The following is a 16,734-nucleotide window of genomic DNA, read 5'->3' as shown; positions in this document are numbered from 1 at the left end:
CCCTTGCACCCCTGTAGTTAGTTACCTCTAAAATGAATCAGTCAAAAAGTTAACATGGAATAATTTGAGAACAGTGAAGCCCACAGCCTGTGGACTGTACATACACAATTATAGGGTTGAGAATACCAAGCTATTGCAGTCTTCTCATTAGCTGAAATGTCCCTGGATGCTTTAGAATATACTGGAATTATATTTAACTGACACCAACTGTTCTCCCAACATTTAAGGGTGACTTTTATGTATACTTTCTTTAGTCTCCTTTTTCTGATAGTAAGAATTCAACTGTTCCATAAACTTCATTTCCTCTGTGGTACTTTAGTGTATAATTTTCTGAAATGATACACTGTAAAAAATTGTGTTGTGGTTTTCTCTGGCATCTCCAGTAATCCTCTAACTTCTGTATTTATTTCTTTTGCTTTATTTCCAGATGACCGACTTGGGTATTCAGTATTTGTCTAAAGTCTGCCATTACCTCCACTTCTTGGACATCTCAGGCTGTATATGTCTTACTGACAAAGTACTGAATTATCTTTGGAAAGGGTGTACACAGCTCCGGATTCTGAAGATGTTGTACTGCCGAAATATTACCAAGTAAGATGTGCTCTGAGGCAAATTTCAGAAGTTGGTGTAAAATTGGAAAGAGTACAACTATGATGACAAATGTCTTATTAAATATTATTGACAGGAGACAAAATATGGTTTTTAATGCATCTAGTGTTCAAGTGACATATGTCACAGCCTGGCCTGATCCTCCTCCTATAGCAAATAGGATCACAACTGGATCTCACATACTTTGAGCTGGTCAGGCCACTGTTTCTACCAACAGTTCACTGTTTCTAGCTCTGGGTCTGTTCAGATTTGGATCTATATTCCCTATGTCTACCAACCTTTATTTGGAAAGGGAGCTGCTTAGTGCCTTAAACCATAAAGCCAATTCTTTAGGCTTCCTGATCCAACAGGTGCTTTTAAATTTTCCTCAGAGCATTGTTACAGCTAGGAATGGAAAGTAGGGTGGGCCCTAATGTTAGGTGGATGGGTAAGGACCCAAGGTCTGACATCACAGCAATATGGCCTACTCAGACCCACTCTTGCCACGGTCCTGGCATAGAGACCCAGCTGTGGGCACTCAATTAACCTCTTCAAAACCAGTGTGGAAGGCAAGCAAAACATTCAGGTATATTCAAGGAATTTTTTAATCTTGGTCAGTTTAAATCTTGAAAAACTCTGTTTCTGGATAAAATGAGAATTTTCAGAACCAAACTTGCTGTTTCTGTACACTGTCAAAACATGCCATAAACACCAGAAGAAATGTGTTTTAATTTCAAGCTTGCCCCCAGAGCACCAATAGATCATGCACACTTCATGTTCCTAGAGTTCCTCTGTTATGTATCAACCAGTGACCAGTCTTTTAGACCAGGGGTGGCCAACCTATTGCACGAGTGCCACAGACAATCTCTGCACATGGTACCTGGCAGATCAGGGTGGGTACAGGTAGCACAGCAGCCAATAGGACAGGAAGCAGAAAGCAGAGCAGGAGATCAGGCTGAGAACACAGGGCTGGAGGCACAAAGCAGCGGAGGAGATCAGGAAAGAAGTACAGAGTAGGGAGCAAAAAGCAGAGCAGCATATTGGGCAGAGAAAAGGGATCAGAGTGGCACTTGAGGAAGGCACAGGGCTAATTTGTGGCATGCCTGCCAAAAAGTTTGGCTTCCACTATTCTAGACTTTGCTTAACTGTCAAGGCCAGCCCTATACACAGCCAAGCACGTTTCATGTCACTATGTCACATTCCATTTGTCTTGTAAGATTAAAATAAAAACAAAATGGAGTCGCAACAACTTGTAGCTCAATATAACTCCACCAAAAATAGAAGCAAATGAAGAATCCATTCTTTCCAGTACTAGACACTGTTAAAGAATAACACGTGATAGCAGGCTGCAGACTTACTTAAATATTAATATAAAACAGAAACAGTGTATGAAGCAGACATCTCCTGATGCATATGTCCATATTTAGAGATTAAGGAAATGGTAACTAATCCTCCCTCTAAATTCTATAAAATACAGCACATAACCTCATGTGGAAGTAAGTGAGGCTGGTACCGAGTGCATTTTCTGCTGGAAGGGAAAGTAGGTTGGTCCCTTGAGTAGTTTCTTTCAAAAGCAGGAAGGTATCAGTTGCAATTCACTTTGGACAGTCTCTGCGATAAACTAAAAAAACTGCAGCTACAGAAAGTTATGGATGGAAAGGAGTCTTGCAGAAGTCACAGTGACACTGGAGGATATTTACAATAAAGTGTAGGACTCCTACTGCATCAAGTTAGCTGAAACACTAAGAATATTGAATATATTTTCTCTCCATGCACTTATTTTCTTGGGGGTGGAAGAGAAAGGAATGTTTCTGCCTCCATTCAAAGACCCCCACTAAACTGCCTGGTGCTTCCAACCAAAACATTGCTTGATTATGCTCAGTACTATGCTGGTTTACTCGGCAGCATTTTTAAAAGCAACAGGAGATGTTTCCTCCTTTTGTAGCTGTTACTTGTCTCAAACACTTAAACTCAGCATCTCAGCTTATTAATCCCTGACTAATAAGGAATAAAAGCTTTGGCATTGGGAGGTGATTGCTTTTAACTTCGATAGTTTGATATTGGTTATAAAAGGCATTGCAGTAACTCTTTCCTAAAAGGGAACATTTTATCAATATTTTCTGTGTGCTTAGTACATGTGAATGACAGAAAGGAAAGGCACTGGGACCTGAACAGTGTGGGCTCAGAAATGAAGGCAGCCAAAAGAGACCATACAAAGGTTTAAGAACTAATCTCCCAAACATTTGCAGCTTAGGAAACAAATAAAATATAGAACAGCAAGCAGTTCTCTTTCTGCCCACTGTACACTGATCTTTTTCAAATTTGACATGTGAAAACTTACCAAAGCACCTGGAGCATCAAGTTTCAGTTCACGGGGCATGTCTACTTGAGCTGGAAGCCATAATAATGATACTACTATTGCTGCTGGCGTGGCCTCAGAAGAGCTGGGATCTTGTCACTTAAGTACTCCTGCATAACCTGCCAGGGGTTTGGTGTATGCTTCCTACCTTTGCTGTTAGCTACCAGCTTTCCCCGTCCCTCCTTCCTTCATCTTTTCCAATCTTCTTGCTGCAGACAATTCTGCTATCACCATTTTTAAGCTTTTTGCCTGTTTTGCTTTTCTTTTATTAATTAATCCAACTTATCAAATAGCAAATTTAACATTTAAAAATACATTCAGTGCCCTAAAATATGCATAAAGACATATCAACAGTGCTCCCTTAACTCAGGACAATGTTCACAGAGGAGTCTTATGTTCCTGTCTTCTCTTCCCTTCAGTCTCTGACAGATGCTTTGTTTTAGTTGATGTTAAGCTTTTCTGTTTCTTCCAGTCTATATGCAATATAGTTAATCATTCACCACCTCTTTTTTCTCAGAGCTTTGCAAAATACAGAGTTCCTCATCTTCTACTCAACTCTGCTTTTAAATTTTGTATTCCCAAATTCTTCTTAGTTGTTGGCTCACAGAACTAGTATTTTCTTTCAATATTCAACATTTCTCATTATTTTTGGTCTAAAGACAGAAGATTCTTCTTAGCAGATTACAAGAATGCCTACCAAATTTCTCAAATGAGCATCCTTTTCCTTCTTCCCTGGAGGGCATGGACTTGCTAGGAGAGCTTTTCTGCTACTGAAACTTCCCAAACTTTTTAAAACCAGCCAGTGATTTTAACAGGGGTAAGGTGGCCTTTCTCTTCCAGGCGTTTCAGTTGTAATTCTTGCAGCCAGCAGGAGGTGAGCAAGTAAATCCTTAAGACTCTTACATGTTGCAGAGGTCTCAGGAAGAGAACACTAAGGGTGTGTCCAGATGAGCGTGGTCGTGTGGTACGTGGTGCCACATGCTGCACACGTCGGTGTTCTCCACGCTGCAAGGGCACACTGGCCGAGCATGCGCAGTGCCAGGTTTTTCTACAGGGTTTTCCGATCCCTAAAAAAAGAATTGTGGGGAAAAAACCCCCAGAGCAATGCATGCTCAGCCAGCACGCGCTGCTGAAAAGCAGAGTTGGGCTGGCCGTAGCCACACTCCACTGCCAGCCAGGCTTTGCTCGGCAGAGTTGCCACAGCTGCAGCCCTGGGAGGCCCCTGAGACTCCAGGTAAGGCTGCTGGGGCCAGCACAGTGCTGGCTCCAACCTCTCCTTCCCCACCTGGGGCAACTTGCCACGTGCCAAAGCATGCGTGGCATGAGCATTCCCCAGGGACAAGTAGCAGCAGCACAAGGTACACTGCCACTACCTGTCCCCAGGTAACCAAATGTCCACGCACATCTGGACACACCCTAAGAGGTTGTCTGATAGATGGTATCCTGTTATTTCCCTCACATCTCTAACCTGATCCTGGAACATTCCCACCAGATGTGACAGAATCCTCCGAATCCAGCAACAGCCTGTTACTGGACCATAAATACATTTACTTTTAAAGGGGGGGAGATAACATCGACACAGGATTTTAAAATTATTTTCTTTTATTATTGTGTAGATGGATGTATGAGGACCATTGTTTCAGATGGTTTCCCATTCTTCAGCACTCATTTCTGATTCAATAGCTCATTTTGTCATCAATAATGCCTATTCTTCTCTGCTGAGCTTTACATTTCTTTGGGCATATGTTAAAAAGTGTCTCTGTTGCAGATATTGGAAAAATGGGATTTTAACATCTCCTATTGTACACTGTATTTCTTCCAAAGATCAAAATACTTATTCTTTAAATATTCCAGAATTTGTGACACTGATATGTTCCCAGGTACTAAAGCTTCCTCATGTGTTACTAAGACTATATTCTTATTATTATATATAGGTACTAAAGGTGACAGGAATGAGCTTAATTTCTTATACATGATATCCCGTTTTCATTTTTCCTGTCTTAAAGGGGTGGTTGTGTACTGAATTTGGCCTGGATGATTTTTTCAACCATGTTACGTTAGAAATTTAGTTTGCGAATACCACCACCTCACAGTAAGCACTGGGTAAAGACAAAGCAAACACTGTCCAGCAGTCAGAGTTGGCTGGCTTGGTAAAAACACTCAACTGTTCGGAAGCTTTTTTTCCTTTTCATTCACTGGAGGTCTCCTCCTCTGCTGCTCCTCAAAACCTCCCTCTTATTTTTAATAGGAAGAAGTACCATGCATTTGCCTTCTAAGATTATGTGCACTTTGGGACAAGGATTGTGCCTCTGTATATGTTTAGGAAGTGGTTGGCTCAAATTATTAATGTTGTGGAGGTTCTCAAAGTCTTGTCTTGTTCAGGGCCTCCTCTTGAGATTTCCTTTGTCCTGGGAACTTTCACAGTGGCAGGGGGAGCTAGGAGAGAGCTGTGTCTGGAACTGTCCTTGCCACCTTGAACATCAGCTTGAGATGCAATCAAGAGCGATGCGAGTGATCTTTCTTCCCCACTAGGAGCTAAGAACTAGGGGGCCCATGAGCTAGATCCAAGAAAAGACTTAAAGTGCATAAAGCAGGACTTAAGTATGCAAGTCTGAAATTGTGATCCAAAACCTCACCTCAGCAGGTGAGGAATAGGTTAAATCGATCTGTAAAGTGTAATGTGTGTCTGTACCCTTTAGTGTTAGGTCTCCAGGAACCTGAAGGTCTGCTTTTGGGCAGAAGTGCCTCCTGCCTGCTGGGCTCTTGGTACTAGAATCTATCACATATACAAACCCTATTGGGATAAAGGCACTAGATCTAATTCCTCTCTGTCTCTCTTCTGATGTGCCCAATCCACTAGTTATTCTCAGACTATGCATGACAGATTAGGCTCTGCAGATAAAGTAGCCATTGTGGATAGCCCAGAGTAGCTCCAGTGGGAACCCTAAAGCACCTCACTGGAATCAGGTGGGTGGGTACTTATGTTTACTGGTGCTGGCACATGCCCCCCACCACAGTACAGACAGGCCCTATGCATCTACAGACTACATGTAGTACTTTCAGGATGAGATGGCAGCTAAGCAGTGGTTTTGAGGAGCACAGTTTTGGATGAGGGCACCTAAAGTGACAGGTGCTTATGTCCTTCCTCTGTCTTCCTGTGGCTTTCAATTTGGGACCTCACACTTGCACTTAACTCATCTAGGCATGCCCAACTGAGTGAGTGGGCCACTCCATTTTATGTTTAATACTGAATGCAATAGTTCCTTTGATTTGAGATTATGTTCTGGATTAAGGCAATTATTGTAACAATCGTTGCTTTTCAAAAGATGCTACATATAAAATAAGATTTTATGTTAGTGGATTTATAACAGCTGAAGATCTGACCTTGAGGGTTTTACAAGATTGGGTAGAAACTGTTTATGCAACATGGTTATTTTTAATGTTTTTTTTCAGACAAGCTGTTCTGAAATACTCAGCCAGGCTAGAGAAGCAAGAATACAGCAATGCTGAACCTCCTTCGTGGTTTGGGTATAATAAGCCTAGTACTGTGGTCAAGCCCCAGAAGAAACACACAACAGGACCTGAAAAAGCAAAATTGTGGCCTGGGACTGAAAATGAAGAAGCTGCATAATATCTTTTATATTTTAACCATACTTTTTTTTAAGGGAATAGTCATTTAATAAAAGGAGTTCTTTCTAGTTGAACTGGTAAGAGTTAGTGCAAGTCAAGTCTTTGTAGCAGAATAGTTGAGGCCTTCATTTTAGGGCTGTCAACTAAACACCGTTAACAAGCACAATTAATGCATTAATTTGTTTTTGCATTAATTTTTTTAACGTGTTAATTGCTACTGCTGGGTCCTGTGTACTGGGGGAAAAGTGGCCCATCCCCCTCGCTGATGCTCAGCCCCCCCCCCCCCCCCCAGCAAGCAGTCAGGCAGGGTCCTGGAAGCAGACTTGGCAGTGCAATGCAGGTAAGTGTATGCGGGGGGGGGGCAGGGGTTGGGGGGCAGGTGCCTGCTGGCCCTAGAGGAAGCTATCTGGGCACTGGGTCTATGGTAGGGAAGGTTGAAGTGCCCTTTGAGGGTTGTGGGGAGCTCCAGCATTGGAGCTGGTGCCCCATGCTTGCAGGGGCCAGGCGTGCAGGGCACCAGCAGTGCCAGGGGACTGCGAGTCAGGGTCAGGAGCGAGGGGCACCAGCAGTGCCAGTGGATGGGGGCTGGGAATGAGGTGTGCCCCCACCACATGTCCACTTTTTTGGAAATGAAAATATGCTAACCCTGGTTTTGACCCTTTTCACATACTGTACTTAATCACTAGGCAGAAATTAGCAGTTCTACTCTGTTCTTCTGGCAGTGAGTAAATAGCAGAAAGATATAATGGAACAAAGCAAAATTTGGGTGTCTTGAATAGGAAGATTATAAAAAAAACTTGCTGTTGGTTCTGTGGATAAAAAGACTTATCTATAGCTATTGCAAGGCTGAACTCCAATATAATTGAAGCACCTCAAGTCTGCAGTACTACCTACGCGCTAAACATGCTTTTGGCACCATTCCTCTTGCTGCAGATAATCCAATGACAGCAAATGAATCCTGAGAGCTGAGACACAGTACACTTACTGAGTTTCAGAATCATTGCAAGCCCATGGATAAAATGAAGTACAACAGCTTAACCAATGCTACTGCAAAATGAACAGCTATGTACTGCAGACCACTCAACATTGTAAATGACAGAGGGCTGATAGAGGTTATTCAAACTGCATCTTTTAATCAGTCAAACCTTGCCCTTCCGAGGAACCAGTGCATCACAAATACATGACCTATATCACAACAAGAAGGCTACTAATTTGGAGCTGTTGAAAAATGCACAAGATGTTGCTTTGACTGGTGATCACTGGACATCCTTGAGTAATCACAGTTATCTTGGAGTCATGACACCTGACTGATGCTGCATGGACACTGCAGTCATTTACTTTAACAGTAACGCATATCAGAGATATCATGCTGAAATGTGAAGAGAGTTTCTTGGATGTTACAAGAACAGAATATTCAAGAAAAGGTAACAGCAATTAGCACTAACAGTGCATGTGATCTGATAGCAGCAGCCAGTCCCTTGCCTTTTGAACACATGATGAGCATCGCTCACAGTCTGCAGTGATCCATCACAGTACTGCTCAGTACTGGTGGTTTTGAAAATGTGCTGGCAAAACGTAGAAAAATTGTGGACCATTTCAAACACAGTCCAGGTTAACAGCGCAGAGCTAAAAACACAACAAGCTGCAAATGGACAGAAACAAGAACCTCTCGGTCAAGATATTTCTACCAGACAGAATTCCACATTGAGTGTGGTTCAGCGCCTGCTAAGAAATAAAGCCGCTATCACAACCATGTTAGCTCTTCAAAAGCACAATCTATCAGTGCTCCCAGGTAGTGATTCTGGAAAACTGCAAAAGCTAGACACACTACTTAAGTCCTGCAGGTTTATGACTGAACTCTTTTGAGAACTGTATGTCTCCTTCTCCGTGATTTTACCTGCACTCTGCTATGTATTTCATGTTATAGCAGTCTCGGATGACGATCCAGCACGTGTTGCTCAATTTAAGAACGCTTTCACTGCAGATTTAACAAACTGCAAAGAGGGTAGCAATATGAGATTTCTAAATTAGCTATAGCACTCAACCCAAGGTTTAAGAATCTGAAGTCTGAGAGGGACAAGGTGTGGGACATGCTGGCAGAAGTCTTAAAAGAGCAGCACTCTGACTTGGAAACTACAGAACCCGAACCACCACAGAAAAATCAGCCTTCTGTTGGTGGCATCTGACTCCGATGATGAAAACGAAGGTGTGCTGGTCCACACTGCTTTGGATCATTATAAAGCAGAACCTGTCATCACCATGGAGGCATGTCCTCTGCTATGGTGCTTGAAGCATGAAGGGGCTTATGAAAGTTTAGCACAGCTAGCACATAAGTACCTTGCAACGCGGGCTACAACAGTGCTGTGCGAATGACTGTTCTTGCTTTCAGGTGACATTGTAAATAAGAAGCATGCAGCATTATCTCCCGAGAACATAAACCAACTTGTTTGTCTAAGTGATTGGCTGAAATCAGCAAGGTTCATTGAAAAATGCTATTTCTTTTGTTTACCATTTTTACAGTGCAATTATTTCTAATAAAAATAATAATAAAAAGTGAGGACTGTACAGTTTGTATTCTGTGTTGCAATTGAAATCAATTTATTTGAAAATATAGAAAAACATCCAAAAACATTTATAACAAATTGGGATTCTATTATTATTTAACTATGCGATTAATATTGTGATTAATCACAAATGGGTTTTTTATCTCACAGTTAGTTGCGATTAATTTTTTTTAATCGTTTGACAGCCCTACTTCATTTACAATTACTGCAGAGAAACAGAATTACTAACTTTCACTTCAGGTTAAATTTCAGATGATGATTCAAGCTGCCTTCACTTTTCAGTAGCGAGGAGTATGCATGAAGACAGCACTGGATACTGCTCTGGAATGTAAATGGGTCTGGCGTCACCATTATGCTAAATGGGGCCTCAGCCAGCCCCAGTGAAGGGACAAACATCTTGAATTTGCACAGACCTCAGCACCTTCCAGGATTAGCTCTCATCAAGGACAGTGTTTTGTGACCGGATACACTCTTTGTGCCATCGATGGCCACATATGCACCCACTGCAGTAATTAAAGCTCAGGCTCACAAGCTGAAAATCTCTCTCTCCCAGTAATGTTAGCAGTCTGTGATATACATAACAAAAATCACAGAGTTGGAAGGTACCTCAGAATCATGTCTTCCAACCCCTGCACAAATGCAAGATGTGTTATTGCTCAGCCAACACAGACAACTTACAGTGGAGCCAGAAATGGACAGAATTAGAAGAGTTGTAGCTCTCTGTCCACCTTCAGAAAAAAACAAATATTAGAAAGCTAAGAGAAAGTGGTCTGAAAGAGCATAGAGCAAAAGAAGTGCTCATAGCATGGCTCCAAGAGGGTGCAAAGACAGTATTTTGGGTGAAGCTCTGTTTGATCCTACTGTGTTCAGAGAAACAGGACTTGTGAGCATATATTATAATTAAAGGGATCACAACAAAGTAGTACTTGATTCTCCCATCAATTGCTAGTATAAGCAACTCACAAAGCTGCTAACATTGGGAACTAACTGCTCAGGACAAAAGGAGTCACAATTATTTTGTGTGTGTTCCAATAAAAAGCCACTCTCATGAGAATAAAGGACAACGGTCCAGGAAGAAGAGGGAGGGAGATTTTGACTCTGGACAACCTCAGAACCAACTCCATGGTCTTCAATGATCTGCCTTTTCAAAGAGGGAGAAGAAGAAAGTTTAAATGAAACTGCTGCTCTCAGGCTGGAGCAGCAAAACTCTTCCCATTGCTTAGTCAGTATTATGCAGTCAGCCATGTCATCCAGTAAATCCCCAGTGTCACAACTGATTACTTTTCTTTCAAAGCAAGATGAAGACCAATATTGGGAGACTCAGAAATAGCTGTTTTGGCTTTGGTCTTTATTTTCAAGTGTCAATGCAGAACACTTCTGAGAAAAATTCAGGAACACAAACCTTAAAAAAAAAATAAAAAAAAATCAAAAAAAAAAATCAGGAAATTCAAGCTTCTTATAATGAGCTTTACTTAACTTGAAATGACAAATATAAAAAATAATCAAAGTCCCTCACAACAATAAAAAAGCACAAATATATATCAGTGGGGGCAGGCAGTGACTGTTGTGGCTTTTAATTTGACTGAACTAAGGTTAAACTAGTCCTCTTTTATCTACTGTGTATGGATAACTGAGCAAATATAACTGAGGGTAGTGCAGCAGCAGATAATTTTAAAAAGTGCTTCTATGATTTACAGTACCTCCGGGCACATGAACGGGCCAATTACAACAGAGCTGGAGCTGGGAACTCCTCTTTTCCTCGCTTCCCTCACATAATCAACATTAGGTCACAAAATTTTTAAATGTGCTACCACAAATATTTATAGCTCTGTGACTAACACCACCTTACAGTATGCAGACAGAGAGGCTTTTCGAAGTAGAGGCCACAAGCAAAGTCAGACCCACTGGAACATGCACAAAGCCAGAGACAGCTCCTTCCCTGAAATGCTCACCTTCTAGATGGGCAAGGCAGGAAAGAACTCGTTTACTTCCCACTGTTTGGGGGTTTGTTACTTGTTCTGCTTCTGCAAAACTGAAAATGAAAACAGACTTTGGTTCTCAAGCAGCAGTGCCTGGGAAGCTTATGCTGTAGGGAATGGTTCCTTGTCAAAGGGCCAGATGAGATGCATTTTAAACTGTTTTCTGAAAGTCCAGTTTTAGGAGGCTGCCCTTTTAATCAGCCAGATCACTAGTGCTTTTTATATTGATTTCAAAATATTTTTTTCAAATTCTTGTGCTTGCAACTGTGTAAATCACTTAAATAAGGGAGTGCCCAAGCACCCAGGAGCATGGAGAGTCTTCCTCAAGTCTCTCTCGCATGCCTGTGCCAGCCTCTCTGACAACAGGTCAGCCTCCTTGACAACAGGTTCCTCTGCTGCCGCTTCATGCCTGCTCCTCAGAGGAAAGAGCAGATCTTACAGCCCCCCAAGTACATGGATGGAGCCAAAGAGAATCATCATTGCCTCCTGCTAGGCACAGTCACTACATTTCTTGTAATCAACAACAAAAAACAGACAGTGCGGTACTGGGGGGTGATTAGTACTCTGACAAGTAATGACGCCTTTTCACTCAAGTGGGTTTTTTTATTCCATATACTGTCTCATTATAACCAAGTACAAGACTTCAGACAGACTGAATCAGTACTTGGGGTATGACTAATGCCTTCCAGTGCACAAGTCAATTCATCCCTGAAAAGATTTTCCAAAGGAGGAATGTTTTTTGCAGGATTTCCCTAAACAAGTCATTCAGAAATTGCCAACATACCACCATGCTAATTAGAAGGAAATTGAGAAATGGTATATGGTCGAAATGGCACAGGGAAGTCATGCTTGCCAATGCTAATGAAACCTCAGACACATTTTTTGCTAAAACACAGTCGTGTCTGTAGAGAGAAAGGGCACTGAGCTTAGAGCAAAGGAGAGCCAGGACAAGACAAGGAAGAGATGGGAATCATCAACATTTGCTGTTCACTGGATGCCATCAGTGACAGCTGTGCGCTATGCATGGAGAGCAGCAACGTGAACACACAGATGTCAGGTCCAGAATTCCCAGTCCTTAAGGAAATAAGTCTCATAACTGTTCATAGCCTACACTAAGCAGCATGTATTTTTTATCCTCCACTCTCAGGTGACACTTTGCTTAAATGCAGCTGTAACTTGGAGTTGCCTGTTAATTTGGTGCTGGGAGCATCCTGGAAGACGAAAAAATTTCAACCCCTATGGCAAAAGAAGAAGAGATGGAGAGAATTAGCCTTAAGATACCTAATGTTAAATAAAGAAGGAGCTCTATCCATTAAAGTACCAGTGGTAACAGAGTATCATTATAACATCAAGAAAGATTTAAAACTTTGAAGATGTCTGGTGTGAATCCACCGCGGGGCAAAAGGGATAGGGCTTTGCCACACAGCAGCTGCTCTGCAATAACTGCACAGGTGCTTGCTCTTATTTAGTAGCTGGGGAAGCTAAACCGTGGCAGCTTAGCCTTCAGTGAAAGACGGGTAAATTCAATTTAGCTCCACCTGCCCATCGAGAAAGACCACGCGCACGGGCAGTTACCACAGAGCAACTGACAGTAAAGCTTTTTACGTTCAGGAAATTGTTGATACGTCTATACCCTAACACAGGGGCAGGCAATTATTTCAGGCAGAGGACAGCTTAATGAGGTTTGGTGACCTGTCGAGGGCTGCATGCGTAGCCCCACCCTTTGACAGGGGGTCTGCCCCCTGGACACCATCTTGGGAACAGAAGTCCCACCCCTAACCCCTGACCACTGCCATCAGAAATTCCTCCCCTTGGCCCCTGGAAATACTCCTTTTTGGATCAGAAAAAACCAAATCATACACTAAAAGTCAAATACCTACTATAACACATTTTGATTTTATTACAAAAAATATTTTTGTCATGATCTGTGTTCATGTACTTTATGTAGAGGTCTTTGCATAATAATTCAAAAATAAATTCTTAGTCTTTTATGTTGTGGGGGTGGTTTGGAGTGTGCGTTTGCATGTGTATGTATATGGTGGGGGAGGTGTGTATGGTGAGGTGGGGGGGTTGTGAAGAGGTGTGGCTGTGTGGGGGGCATACAGTATGTTGGGTGGTTGTGTGGCATTTGTGGGGTGTGGGTGTGTGGCTCTGGAACACGCTGTCCTCTCCTGCAGTCAATGCAGGCAGCACTGGGGGTGGGTGTCTGTGTGTGTAGTTTGTGGGGTGTGAGGACTCCCCCACACTCCCCCCATGGCACAGCAGCAGTTGGGGGCGCTGGTGCCTGGCTCTGGCCAGTGCTGCATGTCACAGCGAGAGGTGCAGCCCCTGCCAGGCCATTTGTTTCCCTGGCACTCCCTGCACTCATGGGGCACAGGAGGGAAGCCCCTGCCTGATCCACTGCCTGGGGCTTCCCTCCTGTGCCTCGTGCACGTGGGGAGTGCTGGGGAAACAAGTGGCCAAGCAGGGGTTGCACTCCTGGCAGCACTGGCTGGAGCCAGAAGCCAGGCACCAGTGCCAAGCAGGGAGCACCCTGCTGCTGCCTGCCAGGGCTGTGTGCCATAGGGGGGGGGGGAAGTGTAGAAGGGTTCCTATACCCCTCCCCCCTGCTCACCCGAGCTCCATGCTGCTGCCCCCCACCTGGGCACAGGCTCTGCGCTATAGCCAGCCCAGCCCTACCCCCATCCCCGCTTCCCTACCTGCTGCCCGGAGGGAGCCAGAAGCCAGGGAAGCCTGCAGCAGCAGCAGCCGCCCTGTCCGTGCTAGCGGGGCTGGCCCTTCTGCCCACAAGGGTGGGAGAGAGGCATAACAGGATATGGTGGGGGTGGGTGTAGGCCCCTCCTTCCCACCTTCCTGGGCAGAAGGGATGGCCAGGCACAATTCACTGGGGAACGCCATGGGGTGGATGAAAGTGCCAGATCCAGTCAGCGGGCTATATTTTGCCCACCCCTGCCCTAACACCTACCATCCTACGACAAGTCGTACATCTCTTAGAGCCAAGATGCCTATCCGCAACCAAATATGAACTGCAGTTCTGAAAGTGGTTTTATCCTATACGTGATACCAAATAACTCAACAAAAGGAAAATCTCAGCATTGTGTACAAAACAAGCCTTTCACGTAAGGAGACAGTATTTTATTTACATTTTTGAAACACTGGCGAACAAGCCAACACCGCAAAGTTCAAATCACAGTTCTTGTATCTTCAGGCATCAGCCCATACGTATTAAAAAAGTTTGCAGCAGTGGCTTTTCAATTTCTATTTGAACATTACTGCCTTTCAGAACACACAGGACTAAGTGTAAGGCTGTTTCATACAGCAGCTAAACAGCCGCAGCCATTTAATATATGAAAATGTTGGGCAAAAAAGGCCTCACATTTTATGTATGTTTTACACTAAATATAGTATAAGAGTAGTATTGACATAATGTTACAGTCTTTACAGTTCCTCGTCTTAAATACCTTTGGCCTGTTCTTCAAGGGACTTGCAACTTGATGGACTGGAACCAGCTTTGGCTTTTAAGATGTATGGTGCCATTTTGTGTGGTCGCTTTAATCCATTGGTCTGTGTCATTCAGTTGATTCATGTGACCTGAAAAACAGAACTGCATTCAGTTTGCTGATCTGACAAAATTAACAATTTCTTTCTTTACTGGGAACTCTGCAGTGGAATTTTATTGGCAGAAACTGAGACAGACTTTTAAAATGTGGGTGTCCTTCATAATTTCTCTCTTGATCTGATATAACTGCTCTCTGCCATTTCATAGATTTCATAGACATCAGGGCTGGAAGGGACCTCGGAAGATCATCGAGTCCAGCCCCCCGCCCAAAGGGCAGGAAGTCAGCTGGGGTCATAGGATCCCAGCAAGATAAGCATCCAGTTTCATCTTGAAGGTGTTCAATGAAGGCGCTTGAACCACCTCCGGTGGCAGGCTGTTCCAGACCTTGGGGGCTCGGACAGTAAAGAAATTCTTCCTTATGTCCAGCCTGAAACGGTCTTGTAGTAGTTTATGACCATTCGACCTCGTCATCCCTTGGGGCGCTCTGGTGAACAAACGCTCCCCCAGATACTGGTGGTCACCCCTGATAAACTTGTAGGTGGCCATCAGATCACCCCTGAGCCTGCGCTTTTTCAGGCTAAAGAGCCCCAGGGCTCTCAGCCTGTCATCGTAGGGTCTGCTTCCCTGACCTCTGATCATGCGCGTGGCTCTTCTCTGGACTCTCTCAAGCTTCTCCACATCCTTTTTGAATTGTGGAGCCCAAAACTGGACGCAGTACTCCAGCTGCGGCCTCACTAAGGCCGAGGACAGGGGGAGAATGACGTCCCGGGATTTGCTTGAGAAGCATCTATGGATGCAAGCCAGCGTTTTGGTCGCTTTACTAGCCGCCGCATCGCATTGCAGGCTCATGTTCATCTTGTGGTCAGTGATGACCCCCAAGTCTCTTTCTTCCATAGTGCTAGCCAACATAGCACTGCCGAGCCTATAAGGATGCTGCGGGTTTTTTTTCCCAAGGTGGAGAACCTTGCATTTATCGGCGTTGAACACCATGGGGTGTTCAATTTCCATGGGGAGGCCAGAGTTTGGCCAGTGCTCCCCCAAAGTAGGTGGGCATGCTAATGTCCAAACCTGTGCAGGTCGCAAGACCTTTGGAGATCTCTGTACAATGTCCCAGAACATGTCCACTGTTGCTCAGTCTCCCTGACAACATAGAGCTCACAGAAGCTCTGCTTGTTTTGCTTCCTTTCCTACATGTGGACCAAAGCTCGTGATTCCCCTCCTTCACCAGGCCAACAACATGGAATCACTGACTTTGAAATGCACTGGATTAAAAAAAATAAAAATAAAATGACATTCATGATGAAGCAGGACAAATGGTGCCTGTGATATTTTACAGTGTTGAAGTTCTAGTTACAGATTTCATAGACATTAGGGCTGGAAGGGACCTTGCAAGATCATCAGGTCTAGCCCCCTGCCCAAAGGGCAGGAAGTCAGCTGGGGGCAGATGACCCCAGCAAGATAGGCATCTAAGCAGTTCTTAAAAGGTATCTAGAGTAGGTGCTTACATTGGGTATGGTTCAAACTTCTCCACATACTTTTTAAAGTGTGGAGCCCAGAATTGGATGCAGTACTCCAGCTGCGGCCTCACCAAGGTCAAGTACAGCGGGAGGATGACTTCTTGGGTCTTGCTTGAGATGCATCAGTAGATGCAAGCCAGAGTTTGGTTTGCTTAGCTAGCTGCGGCTTCGCATTGGTGGCTCATGTTCATCTTGTGGTCAGTCATTACCCCCAAGTCTCTTTTGGTCGTGTTGCTAGTGAGTGTAGCACTGCCGAGTCTATAAGTATGATGTGGGTTTTTTGTCCTGAAGTGGAGCTCCTTACATTTCTCAGTGTTGAATGTCATCAGGTTTTGATCTGCCCACCTTGCGAGCCTGTCCAGGTCATCCTGAATTGCCAGCCTATCCTCGAGAGTGACCCCACTTCCCCATAATTTGGTGTTATCCACGAAATTTGCCAGTCCACTTCTGACACCTGAATCCAGTTCATTTATGAATTTATTCATAGATTCATAGATGTTAGGGTCGGAAGGGACCTCAATAGATCATCGAGTTCGAC

At 43.8% G+C, this 16,734-nt stretch overlaps 2 protein-coding genes across 8 annotated transcripts in view; one reads left to right on the top strand and one right to left on the bottom strand.

Annotated features, from left to right (window-relative positions):
* Window positions 1–9,130, top strand: part of FBXL13 (F-box and leucine rich repeat protein 13) — a gene marked incomplete at its 5' end in the record, with an annotated part of 176,071 nt that extends 166,941 nt beyond the window's left edge. The window contains 2 exons of the mRNA XM_006036277.3: window positions 428–591; window positions 6,401–9,130. Coding sequence (XP_006036339.3) covers window positions 428–591; window positions 6,401–6,578 — 342 coding nt within the window. The remainder of the gene's footprint in view (window positions 1–427; window positions 592–6,400) is intronic.
* The window catches only part of FAM185A (family with sequence similarity 185 member A), a 184,088-nt gene that overhangs the window by 101,139 nt on the left and 66,215 nt on the right, over window positions 1–16,734 (bottom strand). For 3 of the 7 annotated variants that reach the window (XM_025192530.1, XM_025192531.1, XM_025192532.1), the window contains exon 8: window positions 13,886–14,711. In XM_025192530.1, the coding sequence (XP_025048315.1) occupies window positions 14,596–14,711 (116 nt within the window). In that variant the 3' untranslated portion in view covers window positions 13,886–14,595. Of the gene's footprint in view, window positions 1–11,516; window positions 12,357–13,884; window positions 14,712–16,734 lie in introns of those variants that run through there. The other 4 variants (XM_025192533.1, XM_025192527.1, XM_025192528.1 and 1 more) reach the window with 3 other exon arrangements.

The sequence above is a fragment of the Alligator sinensis genome, unplaced genomic scaffold (assembly GCF_000455745.1).
Source record: "Alligator sinensis unplaced genomic scaffold, ASM45574v1 scaffold896_1, whole genome shotgun sequence".
Lineage (NCBI taxonomy): Eukaryota > Metazoa > Chordata > Crocodylia > Alligatoridae > Alligator > Alligator sinensis.
Note: the sequence above shows the minus strand (reverse complement) of the source record. Positions and strands in the feature narration are given on the sequence as shown.